We start from the raw sequence: 18,254 nt of genomic DNA on the forward strand, positions 1-18,254 counted from the left end.
CCCCTTATTTTTCAGTACGATTTATTTTTTTAATTGTTATAAATTGTACAAAATACAATTGTGTAAAGAAAAAAAAATTATATTTTATTTCTTCAACCCCTATTTCTTTTTTTTAAATTATTAACCCGAGTTTTTTTGAGCATAAAAAAGGTAAAAAAGAACAAAAAAAAAATTTTTTCAATTTAAAAAAAAAAAGAATTTTTTTTCCGATTTTTTATAAAGCTTTTCCCGCCTTTTTTTTCCTTTCCCTTTTCTTTCTTTTGTATTTTTATATCGTTTATAGAAGAAATCGAAGGCTCCGGTAGCCTTTAAATTTAATTAATAAAATATTTTTTTTATTTTTTAGTTATTTTTTTTTCTTTTGGATTATTCTTTTATGTTTTTCCGATTAAGAAAAGGGAAATTTATTAGGTTCATCCTTTGATAGAAAATCGAAAGATAACACAAGAGCACAAACAAAAAGGAAAAATTTTTAGGGGGGAAATTATCAATTAAATTAAAATTTTTAATTGATTTATTTTTGTTCTACGACCTTTCGTAACAAAGAACAACAAACTTTATTTCCTTTTTTTTTTGTGTAAAACCGAAAGAAAAAATTATATTTTTTTCTTTCTTCAACTTTTTACTCTCATTCTCCCGCTCACGTATTAATCGCCAAATATATTCTTCCTTTATTTTTTTAACGATTAAATGTAAATAAAATTGATTTCATTTTTTTTTTCTTAGTAATTATACTCGTAAAAAAAGGATATTTGTAACTTTTATTAATGAAATATTCATAATTATATCAGTTTTAGAAATATTTAAATAATAATAAAATATGGCTTCAAATGAAACAGCCAGTGCCAATGGAATATCATTGAATCAAAATGATCCTGTATTTAAATCTGTTGGTTTAATTCTGGCGATAACCAGCGGTAAGTTCAATTATACCTTTTTTTATATTTATAATTACATGCTATTAAAGCATTATACACTAATTCAGAATTCTTTAAAAAAAAAAGAGCGCAAATATATCAAATATATCATCTAATTATTTTTATGAAATTATAAATTTTTTTTTATTTTTTTTTATAAAAAAAAAATAGGTGTATTCATTGGATCATCTTTTGTATTTAAGAAAAAAGGTCTTCTTCAGTCTCAAAAACAAGGTTAGTAATTAGTGATTTTAGTAATTTTTATCTTGAATGTTATCTTTTTTTTATATTAAATTTCCTTTTTTGGAATTAGCCGGATCTGAGGCGGGTCAAGGTCATAGTTATCTTTCAAATGGGTTATGGTGGTCAGGAATGATACTGAGTAAGGTTTTTTTAACTTTATAAATAATTCATTTTACTTGCAAGAAGAAATTTATCTAAAGATTTCAAATTTTTTTTTTTTTTTTACAGTGATTATCGGCGAAATATGCAACTTTGTAGCATACGCTTTTACACAAGCTATCCTAGTTACTCCTTTAGGTGCGCTCAGTGTGGTCATTAGGTAATTATTGAGATCTTACTGTTTTTTATTTACAAAATTTAATTAAATTTTATTATTTTTTACATTATATAGTGCCATCTTATCATCAATATTTTTAAAAGAGAGATTAAATAATCTGGGTAAAATAGGCTGCGCACAATGTATTATTGGAGCGACTGTAATTGTTTTACACGCTCCTAATCAACATATTGCGTCAGATATTGAAGAATTTAAAAAAATGTTCTTCGCTCCTGGTATTTATAAAAAATATTTTTTACTTCACTTTTGTAATCAAATTTTTTTTTTACTAAATCATATTTATTTTTCTTAAAAAAAAATAGTTTTCTTGACGTACGCAATTGTTTCAATATTGGGATCATTATTAATAATTTGGAAAGTAGCACCAAAATATGGAACAAAATATATGCAAGTATATATTGGAATATGTTCATTAATTGGGTCATTATCGGTTGTAACAACTCAAGGTCTTGGTACCGCTATTGTAAAAACAATTCAGGGGGATAATCAATTTACACATTGGTTTCTTTACGTACTCATAGCGTTTGTAGTAATAACATTATTGACAGAAGTTAATTATTTAAATAAGGCTTTAAATTTATTTAATACGGCAATGGTAACACCCGTATATTATGTTACATTCACAAGTTTAACAATAATAAGTTCAGCAATATTATCACAAGGTTTTGAAGCTCCACCAAAAAGTGTTGTTACAGTTGTGATGGGATTTCTCGTAATTTGTAGTGGTATAATTTTATTACAATATTCAAAAGTATCAGGAATAGATACTTCTGGAACATTGGTTACTTCAACAACTGAAACGATTGGTAGGGATAATAGATTAAGCGGAAGTGAATATGAACCTGATATATCAGCAATTAGAGCTAGTTTTGGTAGTATTCGTAGATATTCTATGAATACGGGTAAAACTTATCCGACATTACCACACACAATGCCCCCTTCTAATAAAGAATCTGGTAATTATTTACATAGGAGGAGTCAAAGTCTTAATTATGGTATGTTTAGGAAAGATAGTATACGTAGTGATGGTGGATTACCTACAATTAATGAATCTGATAGAAGTATTGATCGTAAAGCTACAACAAAATCTTTAACAAATCCTCATATTGAACCGATTGAACCTATTGATATAAAAGTTCAACAGAGACCTTCTGTTAAATTTTCTTCTCCACAAACATCTTCCTCATCATCATCATCTACAATAACTTCAATAGACGACAATCTAAAGAATATTAATGATACACAAAGAAAGACTCCGATCATCCATACTACTTCTTCATCAATTTCTTCTACAACTATTACTGCCTCCCCTAAGGAATCTCAACTGGAGGAATATTTTAATTATAAACCATTAAACATAAATCCACCATCACCACTTCAACATCCAATTGCTTATATAAAACAACACTTATCCCCAACTGCTTCAATTTTTTCGGAAAATGGTACTATCAATAGTGAAATTTATAGTGGTAATCCTAATTTAAAAAGAGATAGTAGTAGCAGTTCAAACAGAAGATCTCAAAATTCCATGGGCATTGTTGATAAATTGAAATTGGGTAGAAGTGCTAGTAGTGGAAGTGATGTTGATCATGATGATGATGAAGTTTTGGTGAAAACTATAGAATAAAAGTATAAGACTAATTTAATGTACAACTAATGTACATTATTACATGGATAGTAAATAATAAAATTTTAGTCACTATTTAATGTAATATAATAAATATGGGATGGTTTCTTTTGATTTAGTATTACCTTTTTTTTAAAAGTTTATTTATTATTATTTATGAAAAATTTTTTTTCCGAAAAAAAAAAACTTTTTTTAAACCTTTGTAAATATAACAAAAAAATGAGAAAAGTGATGGAAAAAAGAGAATTTTTCATACATCTGAAGAAAAAATATATATATTAATTTAATATTAATTAATAATAAATAAATATAAAATTTTCTTTTTTTTGTGTATTTTTTTTTTGTATTTTTTAAAAAAAATAAAAACTATAATATATTAGTAAATAAATATAAATAATAAATAAAAACTCCTATTTTACAAATTATTATTGAGTCTTGTTCGTTAATTATTATTTTTGAGCGAGGGGGCTTTCATCATCTCATCACAATGATCTAATACAATTGATCTAATAACTTTAATAATTTCAAAAAATTTATTATTATACCTTAATCGGTTTCGCCTATCATGTTCAACGACGTACGTGTCTAACAAGGAAATTTCTTTGTGTTTTAAATATAGATTTTTTCTTTTCAGTTTTCGTTATTGAAGTTCTAAATAATGCATGATGATGTGTGATGTCGATCTTTTTTAAGAATTTTGATCAATTCTTTAATATTTGTGGCTGTGACCCATCGAAGCAGCTTTATTTATGAACCCGGGTTAGCTTCCCCCGAAATTTCAACCTCGGCTCAAAAGTTCTATCCACTTAATTCCATGATAATGTTAATACTTAAACAACATGTTCTTAGCCTATGCTGTAATACTACAGAATTTAAAGAAGCACGACATAAAAATCGTAATTAAACATATGTTCGAAATAAAGTGAATGAAATAATGTCAATATTATAAAAATATTTCATATTTGTAACATCACAGAACTAAAAAAAGCACGACATAAAAAAAATCAACAATCAAAAACATACTCTCAAATGAAACCATATCCATTTAATCCTAAATTAGAATTGTACCATGCATGGTTTTTTTTGTGGCACGCAATAATTTTTGCCTCATTACGTATAACATACTGTATATATAGAGATGGTAGTAGGAAAGAATACCGCCCAAATATCATATCATACATTTTATTCTCTCAAACTAATTGATTGATTATACATGGCCGAAAAATTGGATAAGAAGGCAGCTATCAAAACTGCCGGAAAATTGGATAAGAAATCAGTTAACAAAACTTCCGGAAAATCGGATAATAAAGGATCTAATAACAAAATTACGAAGGGAGTTATCACTACTGATAAATTAGATAAAGCTGAAATTAAAAGGGTAATTATTTATTAAAATAACTTTATTTTTAAAAAATGTTATTCAAGGATATTGACTTTTTCATTTTCATAGATTTTTGATGTCTTTGATTATAATGGTAACGGTATCTTGTCCCTTGCTGAAATCGATAAAGCTGTTATCGAAATTTATCCACATCTTGCAGAAGATAAACCTGCCATAATGCGAGCCTATAAAGCTGCCGATACTTCACAGGTTTCGTCTAGTAGATCTCTTATAGTTCCTTATATTATTTATATTGAAATCTTAACATTCCTCCTAATACGCAAAAAATTTGATAGGATGGTTTTATTGACTTCAAAGAATTCGGACGCCTCATCGATCTTCTTCATTATTACAACAATCTATTTCAAATATTTAAGAAACTTGATATAGACAATGATAGACGTATTAATTTTAATGAATTTAAGAAGGGATATGAACTTATGGGAATAAATGTAAATTCACCTAAAGAACTTAAATCAAAATTTGATGAGATTGATACAAACCGTGGAGGTTATATTCTTTTTGATGAGGTAAAATGAAATTTCTATTATTCTTAAGTTAATAAGGTTTTCAAGAGATAATTGAAACTAATTCTTTAATGTAATAATTATAGTTTTGTACTCATGCTGCAAAGGTAAAATTGATATCCGAAATACCTCAAGATGCAAAGGAAGCTCAAGAAACTCTAGAAAATAATTAGACAATAAGAATTTAGTTATACTGTAACATTTGAATAAATTATCGTTATACCCTTTTTTTTACCTTTTATAATTCAAAATAGTCACGTGATTTACGGGACAAGATTTACTGGGTCTAATCGAAGTTTTTTAGTTTTACACTTTTACTAATTTAGTTATCTGTTATATAATTTTAATAAAAAACTTACCCATTTCATTATATTTCAACAAATTCGTATTACAAATATCACGTGATTTTTTTTTGATTTGTTGTCTCTGCCGATTACTAATTTTTGTGCGCGTCACTCGCGTTTCAGGAGTACGATTGGAATTTTTGTTTTTAATGTTTAATTCATCTTTCTCTATACAGTAGTTTAAGACTTTAAGCCACATTTACCATGGCGACATCCATTCCTTACGAACCCAAAACAGTTGCTCTGTTAGTCATTGATAGCACGTCTGAAATGTGTGTCAGGTTGACGGCGCAGTGTGGCGCAGTAATTTCAAAAAAAATAAGTTAAAGATTTTCTTTTTAATGTAATAATTTCAAATTTACACATTAGATGTATTTTCATCTGTTTTACAAAATTCACTTATAAATGGAAGGAGGTTTTGGAAGTAGATTTTGACTTTAGTATATAACAACTGATTTTATCGTCTTTGCCGATCATTTCCAAAATTGGATTTGTCGAAAAAACAGTTTTTGTTAAATAACTCGAAAATGGCCTTCTAAACCACCCGTATATTCTTTAAGTAAATTTGCAGAGCGGACGAAAATACATCTAGTGTAGTAATTTAAAGGTTTTATTTTAAATAAAAAAAATTGCAATTTAATTTTTTTGGAAAAAATCGCTGCGCCACACTGCGCCGTCAACCTGACACACATTTCAGACGTGCTCATTGATATGCAAGTGAGTAATAGTAAATATTCTAAATTCTTTATTTAAAAAATTATTCAAATAACCTTTTAAATCTTTTTCTTGATAGGAATCACTTCGTAAAGAGGTTATCGATATTATTCCAAACGTAAAATCGATTGTTAAAACTTGTCACGAAAAAGACATTCCCGTTTTTTGGACCCAACACGGTCACAGAAATCTCAAGTTTGATGGAGGTGCTGTGGGACGATGGGTATGTGACTTATCGTTTCTTCGTTTTAATTAATTACTTGGAATAACAATTCATCTTTTAAGTGGGGAGATGGTAGTATCAAATGGGGCTCTGACGAATGGAAAATTTTGAGAGAATTACAACCTATCATTTCGGTTAGTGCTTAATTTTTTTAAAAATTACAATATCCTATCTTCAAATAGGTAACCTCCTGGTAAAATTTTAATAATTGACATTAATTCTTTTATTAGCGGTCTTCAACCTCAATTGATGTTCTTGACTTCGTTATCAAAAACAAGACACGCTATGATGCTTTTTATCGTACCGAACTTGGTTCCATACTCACTTCTCTTGGTATTGAAACACTCATCATTTCTGGTGCAGAAACAAATTTGTGTTGTGAAGCAACTGCCAGAAGTGAGTATATTGTAATGAAATTGTATAAGGAGATTAACTCATTATGTGCAAATTAATATCGAGCTTAGGATGATCATGAGTATTGTTATATATCATTCAAGAAATTCAGTTAGCTATGTATATAATTATCAAAGCGAAAGACGAAAATTTATTTGATCATATCATTCATATCAATATTCTACAAATTTTTATAGGTGGCTTTGATCAGGATTATAACATTGTTTTCCTTAAAGATGCAACTGTCACAGAGAATGAAGAGATGCACAAGGTAGAACTTAAAATTATCATTCTTTACTAAGTTCAATGGATTATTAATAAATTTCTTACTAAAAAAGGCAACCTTGCTGAACTTGGAATATGGAGTGGCTAAAATCGCTACTGTTACCGAGGTTATTGAATGGCTTGACAAACGTGTTAATTAAAAAATCCTGGATTGAAATCAATTTATTACGGGAAATTCAAACATTTATCGAATTAAACTATAGAGCTTGATTCGACATATAGTGAGTTGTATTTATATTAATTATACGTATACACATATATTTTTGTATACTAGGAAAGAATTTATTTATGACTATGTTAAGTTTACTATCATAAACAAATAAACACAATCAGAAATTCAGCAAAATTAATATATTAATGTTATACATAACTTACAGGTTACATGTTCATTCCTCCGAGACTTTGTAAACTTAACAATTTGTAACACATGATTTAATTTTCGTCGGGTAGTATAAAATCGAATTGACGCGTACTGTAATCTTTAGAAGAAAAATAGGAAATTAAATTACACGTAAAACAATTGTTTTTAAATGCATAATTCCAAAAACATACTATTGGCAATAGGAATAGTTGGTAAAAGGCGACTAGTATAAATGGCTGATTTGTGAACTGATTGTGAATTTTCTCGTACGGGATTAACTGAATTAAATTCGTCAGCGGTTTTAAATTGATTCGAAATGTTCTCATTTGAACCTTCGAACCAGCCTTGCAACGTATTTGCTATGTATTCTGCTGTAGGACGTTTTTTTGGATCAGAATTCCAACATTGTTGCATTAGTTCTATATAGCAGGGCGGTGTTCCCTCAATAGGCTTTGGGCGTAAACCATCACAAATACTAAATGCTAAATCAATATCACGTGAACGTTCGTAAAATGGCAATTGAAAAGAGGTGAATTCCCACATGATCATTCCAAAACTGTATATATCTGCGGCTTTAGTGTATGGTCGTATACATAATACTTCGGGAGCAACGTACGGCATCACACCGTTCACTTCGGTAGAAGTTTGTAAAGTACTGACATCCTGAGACTGCCCCAAGTCAGAAATGCATGTGATAGTATCAACAAGCACTGGAGATCTTTGTGTACAAGGTCGGCGTTATGGATATTTCGGAGATCCCGAGCAAGTTGCAAAAGCATATCCAGCTTCTTTGACCAATTAAGATTACGAGCATGACAACGAAAATAGTGGCGCAAATCACCTTTTCTATAATAATCAGTAACAATAAAATATTTGTGGGTATGGGATCTTGTGTAACTCCATAACATTCAAACCCGTTAGGATTGAATTTCATATATTGGTGAAGTATTTTTAACTAAGAATTATTTAGAACTCATGAATGATATAATTATATGTTCATAATAATCATATATATATATGTCCATAGTTATAATGATTGCTTACCTCATGCATAAAATCGCTAAAACCCTCATAAAGACATTTTAAAGCAACAAGTTCAGTTCCCCAACGTGCCCACTTCTTTTCTTTAGGCATCCATTTTATGATACATCCTTTCTTCCATTTTGATTTATAAATAATTCCGTAGCCGCCTCTTCCAACCTCCTCGACTTCAGTAATATTTGTATAAGGAATCCACTCAAATACTTCTTGCCAACACCTTACAGTGAGCTGTGTTTCTCTAAGAAACTTGTCGAGTTCTTCATTACTACTTGTCCAACTTGAGAATTCGGCTTCCAAGCGTTTGGCGTTGCAGCTTCGACACCATTTTAAGCCTGTGTTTTTCTCCTTACACTCTTTGCAGTATCCGAAATTTTTATTCATTCGTGTGTGTTTTGAAAAGAGTGTAAAGTGTATTTAAGAAAAAGAAAATAAATTATCGGATTTTCCTCAATTTATGGTAACAAAGTAAGTAATAAAGAAGCAATCAAAAAAATCAAACGTAACATATACAGTTACACGTAATAAAAAGTTTTCAAACCAAGAAAGCACTAAAAGGAGTAAGCATCATGTGATGTACAGATAAAGATGGTCAACTGTTGAGCATTAATAAAACCGATTTAATACTGTACTTTCTTTCCCATTAAAATTCACAATTTTACCAGCCACTTTGGTGAGTGTCATTTATAAACAACAGTAATATTATGTGACTTCAAAACTTTTATAAAAAGAAGTTAAACCGATAAAATGATAGAGCAATTGTGCTACACATTCCTATCGGTTCATTTTATAAAGTTTTTTAATAAGAATTTGAGGTAATATTAATGGATTAAAAAAAAGCGAAATTTAATAATTTTGATAAATGGAAATAATAAAATATGAAATTTCGGATGGATTCTACAAAAATTCCGTGTAATATAACAAAAAAATTCTGCCGCTTGTGTCTCAAGCGTTATTCAAACGCAACGAACTAAGACTCTACTTTAGAAAGGTTTGTCACAAGAATTCCTATCAATTTATTTAGAAAGTTGATCACATTTCAAAGATTTTCATAATAAAAACCATCGTTTATTCAAAAATTTTTATAGAGAATATTCTATAGAATTTTAAATTTTTCTATCAGGATGTAGGCCTATAAATTATAAGTTTCGTCTATATAGTAAAATTTCAATAAGTAAATAAATGGCTTGTAAGTAAATTAAATATCATATTTCAATTAAATTTCAACATATGATATGCATTATACACACATTTAAATTTAATAAAAATTTATTTGGAATTTATACATTATAAATTAATCAAATAAATTTAAGATCATAAAACTAGAATATGCGATTTGCTGGGGGACTTCGTCCCCCAAATATAACATTTATAATTAAAAAAATTCTTTGATATAAATAAATTGAATTGTTACCGAATAATAAAATTTTATTATAATTAGACCCTATAAAAAATCATGTTTTAATAAGATTTATACAATTTTTTCTTAAAAATAATGTATCTAAACTATATATAAGGATATAGGAAAATGCACAATTCCATATCACAAAAATGCACCATTTGTATGATTGACCATAATTTATACTGAATTTATATTGATTTGATCAAAGAAATTACATAATTTGAGCATAAAATTTACAAGAATTGGTCAATGAATTTACTGCTTAAATTATAATTATTAATATTAGTTGCATTTATATGAATTTAATTTTAAATAATAATATTTTATTAAATTATTAAATCAAATATCATGTGATTATAATTAGCCAATAATATAAATTAATTTTTATAATTTAAAATAATGACATAAGCTGTAATAAGTGTTCTAAAGTTAATACAGCTACAAAAAAATGAAATCTTATGAAAACTAATATTCAAGTAGTTTCAACCTGCCTGAACAACTTTCAATTAATAAATAAAGTTGATTTCATTTGCCCAAAGTGGAAATATTACGCTTTAAATTAAAAAACAGAAAAGAGAGTTAATATCATCAAGAAAAATGCAATTTTCTCTAAGCACTACACCTACATTCATGAAAATTAATATTCAAGTAGTTTCAACCTGCCTGAACAACCTTCAATTAATAAATAAAGTTGATTTCATTTGTCTAAAGTGAAAATATTACGCTCTAAATTAAAACACAAAAAAGAGAGTTAATATCATTAAGAAAAATGCAATTTTCTCTAAGCACCACACCTACATTCATGAAAATTAATATTCAAGTTGTTTTAACCTGCCTGAACAACTTTCAATTAATAAATAAAGTTGATTTCATTTGTCTAAAGTGGAAATATTACGCTCTAAATTAAAAAAAACAGAAAAGAGAGTTAATATCATCAAGAAAAATGCAATTTTCTCTAAGCACTACACCTACATTCATGAAAATTAATATTCAAATAGTTTCAACCTGCCTGAACAACTTTCAATTAATAAATAAAGTTGATTTCATTTGCCCAAAGTGGAAATATTACGCTCTAAGTTAAAAAAACAGAAAAGAGAGTTAATATCATCAAGAAAAATGCAATTTTCTCTAAGCACTACACCTACATTCATGAAAATTAATATTGAAGTTGTTTCAATCTACCTGAACAACTTTCAATTAATAAATAAAGTTGATTTCATTTGCCTAAAGTGGAAATATTATGCTCTAAATTAAAAAACAGAAAAGAGAGTTAATATCATCAAGAAAAATGCAATTTTCTCTGAGCACTACACCTACATTCATGAAAATTAATATTCAAGTGGTTTCAACCTGCCTGAACAACTTTCATTTAATAAATAAAGTTGATTTTATTTGCCCAAAGTGGAAATATTACGCTATAAATTAAAAAACAGAAAAGAGAGTTAATATCATCAAGAAAAATGCAATTTTCTCTAAGCACTACACCTACATTCATGAAAATTAATATTCAAGTGGTTTCAACCTGCCTGAACAACTTTCAATTAATAAATAAAGTTGATTTCATTTGTCTAAAGTGGAAATATTACGCTCTAAATTAAAAAACAGAAAAGAGAGTTAATATCATCAAGAAAAATGCAATTTTCTCTAAGCACTACACCTACATTCATGAAAATTAATATTCAAGTTGTTTTAACCTGCCTGAATAACTTTCAATTAATAAATAAAGTTGATTTCATTTGTCTAAAGTGGAAATATTACGCTCTAAATTAAAAAAACAGAAAAGAGAGTTAATATCATCAAGAAAAATGCAATTTTCTCTAAGCACTACACCTACATTCATGAAAATTAATATTCAAATGGTTTCAACCTGCCTGAACAACTTTCAATTAATAAATAAAGTTGATTTCATTTGTCTAAAGTGGAAATATTACGCTCTAAGTTAAAAAACAGAAAAGAAAGTTAATATCATCAAGAAAAATGCAATTTTCTCTGAACACTACACCTACATCCATGAAAATTAATATTCAAGTAGTTTCAACCTGCCTGAACAACTTTCAATTAATAAATAAAGTTGATTTCATTTGTCTAGAGTGGAAATATTACGCTCTAAATTAAAACACAAAAAAGAGAGTTAATATCATCAAGAAAAATGCAATTTTCTCTAAGCACTACACCTACATTCATGAAAATTAATATTCAAATGGTTTCAACCTGCCTGAACAACTTTCAATTAATAAATAAAGTTGATTTCATTTGTCTAAAGTGGAAATATTACGCTCTAAGTTAAAAAACAGAAAAGAGAGTTAATATCATCAAGAAAAATGCAATTTTCTATGAGCACTACACCTACATTCATGAAAATTAATATTTAAGTAGTTTCAACCTGCCTGAACAACTTTCATTTAATAAATAAAGTTGATTTCATTTGCCCAAAGTGGAAATATTACGCTCTAAATTAAAAAACAGAAAAGAGAGTTAATATTATCAAGAAATGCAATTTTCTCTAAGCACTATACCTATATTCATGAAAATTAATATTCAAGTGGTTTCAACATGCCTGAACAACTTTTAATTAATAAATGAAGTTGATTTCATTTGGCCAAAGTGGATATTATAGTATATTTGGAAAAAGAAGTTTAATTTAAAAAAATTTTATATAAAAAATAAATGTAATATGAAAATTAAGAACTGAGATGATAAAAATTTGAAAATGACCTGACATAAATTTTTAATTAATTTTTTCATTAATTATAAATTCAAGTAGTTTAAAAATAAAAATAGTAAGAAAAAATATTTTTTATGAAATATCACATTATTTTCTAAAAAAAATATACTTAAATACACTTATAAATTTAATTTGTGATTATGTAATATCCAAATATTTAATCTTACAAATAGAAAAAAATGTAAAAAAATTTATAAAAAAAGAAAAAATTTTGAAAAAAATTTTCGTCTAACACTTTTTTATTTTGATTATCACAAGATCTACATGATCATCTACACGTTTCAATTTTTTTAACGAAAAAGAAATATATTTGAATCTATTTTTATTGAAAATCAATAAAGATCAACAAAATCAAATACAAATATAAAACTTATTGTTTGATGCCTCAAGTTAATATGTAGCGAAAGTGGCACAAAAATGAATATTTTGTAATTTTATTCTAATGATATCAAAGAAGCAATATTGCAATAACAACGTCTATAGCTATATAGCTATTGCAATTGCAATTAGCAATATATATAGCTATATAAAATTGAATCAAAAAAGTTCACATTGAGCATTTCCGAAATTATGAAAAAATGCATGTAGATCGTATGACAAACTACAAATTAAGCGAAAAAGTGAATAAATTTGGAAGATGATCATCAGAAATTTATCATCCAAAAGCATACTATCGCTAATTTAAAATAAATTTTACCATTTCAATCTATAATTAAATTTAATGGAGATTTCATTGAGATCACCAAATGTATCAGCTATTTATGGGTGATAAACTTTATGCAAATCATACCATTTCGACCAGTGTATGCACCAGATCCAAGGCCTTCCAGAAATTCTCAGAGTTTCTAATAGTCTAATACTAATATTTACTTTTTCTGTATTATGATTTACTTTAAATACAGTATTCTTCTAGAATTGGATCAAAGCGTTAATTCATTATACCTTATTATTATTTACAGATTTTTTCCTCGTTTGTTTGATTGATAATTTTAAGTATGAAATTTATTGTTTAATGATGCTTTCGTTTGATTTCGTAGAGTGGATAAAGATATACGATGATTAAAATCTAGTATTGGAATCGCAAGAATGATAAATCTGGATGACTGGGATCACGAATTCACAGGCTACTTAACATATGGGCCAGTATTTGTGTAAAAGTTCTAATTCGTGATGTGGATAATTTTATAGGAATTATTTTTTGTCTCATAGATGTATGAAATCAAGGCGAACTAACAATTACAGGTGTTTTCATAATTTATGGATTTGCAGGAAATTTATTTTATTTTATTATTGCCTTTTATATTGCTAAAAATAATGAGAAAATTTTTGTTTCTGAGTGTTGACGGGTTATTGGCAAATTGAAAAAAAAATAGCAATAATTAGTGCATCATATTTTAGCGTAAACTTTATAAATTACATATATAGTGTATATACTTCAACCTTTTACCCCTCTAATATTATCATGGCTAAATCAAAAATGTGGAATATTAGGTAAGCGACCTCTGCAGACAAAATTCGTCATATCTATGTACAGACTATTTTGAATTGAATTGAATTATAATGCTTTTTATATAAGGAGCCCCAGTTGGAGAGGTACCGCCTGCCTATTCTGATTAGACGCACGGTACTTATCGCATGCTGGAGAAGACAACGATTCCTAGAACGAAATACACTATACTGAATGCGAACAAAGCCTGCATGTTGAACTATAGATACAACTTCTCTTATCGGCCAAAACTTGAACCAAATGAAGCACTTAGTGCTGTTGCATCTAAATCATACTCGCATATGAGCTTCATGTATGGTAGGCATTCTAAAAAGGTGTAAAAATTCAATGAGAAGGTTTTTAGGGGTGACAAATTAGACGAAGGAGAAGTTGGAGGTAATAGATAGCCGGGTCATATTGTTAAACTTTGGAGAGAATTTTTTTGATGTTGTCAAATAAAATCACTAGAGGTATGCACGTAATTTGAGTTGAGTAACACTAACCTTATAAGATCTGAAGTCACAATTTGCACAGCTTCTGAAGTGGAATTCCTATAATAAATTTTCAGAAAATGATCATGTGTCTGAGATTCTTGAATAAAAAACTCATTTATCCATTTATCTGAGGCTCTGAGTTTTTTCTAGAATTTTTTTTTTATAGGGGATATTATTAGCTGTCAATAAAAAATGATTTATAAGCTGCCAATCAAAGGTGATTTACAATTAATTATAAAAAATGACTCATTTGAAATTACAGTCTCGTGACTTTTTTGTTTGCCAATAATTTTCTACACATGATTTTTAATGCATTTATTTTGACACGTATCGCTGTTAGGTTTACAGTTTGTTTGGGTCACTTTTCTCTCCTCGTCTTTTGTGGTCAAATTTTCTTAATGTCTCACATCTCAGGAAAAGATAAAAGTGAGCCTTTTTTGTGAATTTTCTATTACTTTGCCAAGGTATTTATATATACTTATGGTTTATCCTCACAGAGCTAGATATTGGCGATATTTACAGAGATTCCCTAAAAGCATCTGAAGAATATGAAGCTTGTTTAACTACTACTATATATGGTGATACGTATTTGGACCCAGAAAAATGTAAAGCTAGAGGTTTTGATCCAATCAAGTAAGTGGTTTATTAACTTTATTTCTTTGATCTCTTTTCTAATATGTCTCTTACTACAGAGCACTTGAAGAAGAGGAAGAAAGAACTGATTTGTCTGGGGAATGGATTGAAAGAACAGCGGATAAGAAAGGATTTAACGCTATGTTTCAAGAATTTATTGATAAAGCGTAAGTTGGCATCTATTGCTCTTAATTGTAAAACGAAGTCACAAGTAGAAATTAATAATATCTCTTTTTCATAGTCCGCCAGAATATGTAAATAAAGATCTGAAATTTTCGGTTTGCTTTGATGACTTCCCAAAGAAAAAAAATAAGGGAAATAAGAGTTATAAAAAGCTACCAATAGAGGTATTTATTTTAATTTATTTATGAGTAATTGATATTTAATGAAGATGTTATTGACTCTTTCTTAAATTCAGAAAAATCGTTCTTTACTGGACAAAGCTTCATATCTTCTTAACCGTAAAATCAAACTTGAAGATGGATTCCATGTCAAAGTTGTTAGCGTAAAGATGAGCAATGACGGTATTTTTTTGGAGGTGGAGGAAAAAGTGGGAGATAAATTGGAATATTACGAAATTATGTATCAGCAAGATATGGTTGGGGTATAATTTTTTTATTTTTCATTTAAGTAACATTCTCATTTACTTTTGCAAATGATATTTTCATTTAAGAAAAAATTTTGATCTGTAAATGACATTCATTTAATGTAATAATTATTATATGCAATAAGCATCATACTGCAAATAAAAAGTGCCAAATTCTGAGAACAACTTTTGCAAAAAATAATTTTCAATACATTTTTATTTTCCAATGTATATAAAGTTAAAAAATACTAGAGAAGTAAAAGAAATATAATGCCATTAAAGAGGGAGTGAGTACTTGGATCCTAAACCATAAATGGGAATCCCAGCATTAAAGTTATTTCTTTAGGCAAACTTGGCTTGGTAACCTTTATCTTTATTAAATTTATACAAGAATTCAAAATGAACAAGAGAATGTGTGAAGTTCTATAATAAACACACTAAAAATAAAAGCCAAACAGTCTCCTAAAAATACAAATAAAAGAAAGCTAAACTAAAAAGTGATATATACCCAAGTCATAACTGTGTTTACATTGTATCTCTAGATTCTTCCCTAAAATCTATTTCAAAATTAGTAAAAGCAACTGTGCTAAAAGACCTACTCTCCAAATAACCTTTACTAGAAACGCAACTCAGGGTTGAACAACTGGTGAATCTTTAGTGCCATTAGACTGATTAGCTAACGAAGCAAACTTTGTTAGATAACTTATTAAGAATGGTTCGTTAGGCAAACTCTATGTTTCATGATTATTATAGATGTTCTATACATGCTGCCCAAATTATTTTGGGATGCCATAATTATAATTTGGGATGTCATAATTCATTCAGTTTATATATAATTTACTATGTAAAGTGCCAAAATAATTTGGGATGCCATAATTGAATTTGGAATTTTACTTATAATTACTACGGCAGTCCAAAATAATTTGGATGGCATGTATAAGATGTTCCCATAAATCTTCACTTAAGAATTTGATTTGTAAAAAGACATGCATGTGCAGTCTTCAATTCCAGACCTCAACTAGGAAAAGTATGACTATTGTTGGGATGATTCTAAGAGTAAGGTTATAATAATAAAGATAATTTTCCCTATTTGACTATATTACAAAATTATTTCTTTACTTTCTCACACATTTTACAAGATTCTTTCCTCTCTTTCTTTTATTACAATAGGTTTCAGAAATAAATTATTCTACCAGGACCCCGGAAAATGCTTATATATGTAAGGTACCAAGGTGCTTAGCCAACATAGAAAAATTTTATGATGTAAGAATTTTATAATGCTTAATTTTAAGAAAATTTTATACTATGTAAGATAATTAAATTGCATATTTTTGGTATTATTTTAAAATACTAAGAGTTTCTAGTTGCTTATTTTTCATATTTATAGAACTTTTTAAATTATTATATATAGAATTTATAATTAATTTTTATTTATTTTCACTAACGGTAAGTGTTAATTTTGTACTACATTTCACGATTTTATATAAATACATAAACAAAAATTTTTTTTGATGGAATTTCAGTTTTTTTTTTCAATGTTTTATTAATTATCTTTCAATAGTATCTTTTTAATTTTTATTAAACTCAGTGTATTATTTTTAATATAAAATTACTATATTATACATGTTTATTTTGTTAAATAAAGTTACTGTAAATATATTTTACTTTAAAATATAATTTCACTACTTACCACTTTGGTTATATCAAATTATCTTTTATGCTTAAGTAAGGTTATTCAGCAAGTTAAATCTACTTGTATTTTAATTTTCATAAGGCTAAGTATGATATTTATATAGAAAAGCATATTTTTTTTAACGGTAATAACTTTTAAATTTTTCACTTTTTCGTTTATAACTTCAGAGCGTAATTACACCACTTCAGTCAAATGAAATCGACTTTCTAAATTAATTGAAAGTTGTTCAGCAAGGTCGAAACTACTTATATATTAATTTTTATGAGTGTGGGTATAATACTTATGTAGAAAAGTGCATTTTTCATAACGGTACTAACTTCCGAATTTTTCATTTATCCGTTTACAACTTCAGAGCGTAATTACACCCCTTTGGTCAAATGAAATCGACTTTCTAAATTAATTGAAAATTGTTCAGCAAGGTCGAAACTACCTACATATTAATTTTTATGGGTGTAAGTATAATACTTATGGAGAAATTTACATTTTTTGTAATAGTATTAATTTCGAATTTTTCTCTTACTATTTATTAACTTTATTAATTGAATATTATTAATCTACTTGTATATTATGTTTAGTTTAGCTTCACAACATATTTAAAATTGGATTTAATAAAATATATTAATTAATAAATATATTTTATAAATTATATGTGTTATAATAAAAATTTAATTAGGTTAGAAGATTGATTTGCTTATTTTTATATAATTTTTAAGGTTAGATATCAACAATGCTTAGCGATCATAGTAAAAACCTGTGCTTAGAGCTACTAATAAAAAATATTTTTGGGACCTTACCTATATAAGTATTTTCCGGGGTCCTATTCTACCCATATTTACAAAATTTTT

At 27.5% G+C, this 18,254-nt stretch overlaps 5 protein-coding genes across 5 annotated transcripts; 4 read left to right on the forward strand and 1 right to left on the reverse strand.

The window, feature by feature from the left end:
* The first annotated feature begins 179 nt into the window (after positions 1-179).
* On the forward strand, positions 180-3,519 carry OCT59_020194 (uncharacterized protein). Its single transcript, XM_066149020.1, has 4 exons — positions 180-692; positions 792-818; positions 1,665-1,712; positions 1,800-3,519. Exons 3-4 carry the CDS (start codon positions 1,697-1,699, stop codon positions 3,122-3,124), a joined length of 1,341 nt encoding a protein of 446 aa, XP_065989973.1. The 5' UTR covers positions 180-692; positions 792-818; positions 1,665-1,696; the 3' UTR covers positions 3,125-3,519.
* Positions 3,520-3,909: 390 nt separating this feature from the next.
* OCT59_020195 (uncharacterized protein) lies at positions 3,910-5,408 on the forward strand. Its single transcript, XM_025312636.2, has 4 exons — positions 3,910-4,502; positions 4,575-4,715; positions 4,802-5,035; positions 5,119-5,408. Exons 1-4 carry the CDS (start codon positions 4,338-4,340, stop codon positions 5,203-5,205), a joined length of 627 nt encoding a protein of 208 aa, XP_025189265.2. The 5' UTR covers positions 3,910-4,337; the 3' UTR covers positions 5,206-5,408.
* A 679-nt stretch (positions 5,409-6,087) lies between these two features.
* Positions 6,088-7,131, forward strand: OCT59_020196 (uncharacterized protein; the record flags this gene model as incomplete). The annotated part of the gene is made up of 6 exons (XM_025331338.2): positions 6,088-6,093; positions 6,170-6,313; positions 6,376-6,447; positions 6,544-6,709; positions 6,904-6,977; positions 7,045-7,131. The coding sequence occupies 6 exons, from the start codon at positions 6,088-6,090 to the stop codon at positions 7,129-7,131; spliced, it is 549 nt and encodes a 182-aa protein (XP_025189266.2).
* A 292-nt stretch (positions 7,132-7,423) lies between these two features.
* Positions 7,424-8,774, reverse strand: OCT59_020197 (uncharacterized protein; the record flags this gene model as incomplete). Its single annotated transcript, XM_066149022.1, has 5 exons — positions 7,424-7,470; positions 7,544-7,723; positions 7,910-8,021; positions 8,194-8,307; positions 8,397-8,774. 5 exons carry the CDS (start codon positions 8,772-8,774, stop codon positions 7,424-7,426), a joined length of 831 nt encoding a protein of 276 aa, XP_065989974.1.
* Positions 8,775-14,895: 6,121 nt separating this feature from the next.
* Positions 14,896-15,740, forward strand: OCT59_020198 (uncharacterized protein; the record flags this gene model as incomplete). The annotated part of the gene is made up of 5 exons (XM_025331339.2): positions 14,896-14,923; positions 14,995-15,130; positions 15,190-15,297; positions 15,372-15,477; positions 15,549-15,740. 5 exons carry the CDS (start codon positions 14,896-14,898, stop codon positions 15,738-15,740), a joined length of 570 nt encoding a protein of 189 aa, XP_025189268.2.
* Positions 15,741-18,254: the final 2,514 nt, after the last annotated feature.

Source organism: Rhizophagus irregularis, chromosome 3, assembly GCF_026210795.1.
Source record: "Rhizophagus irregularis chromosome 3, complete sequence".
Lineage (NCBI taxonomy): Eukaryota > Fungi > Glomeromycota > Glomeromycetes > Glomerales > Glomeraceae > Rhizophagus > Rhizophagus irregularis.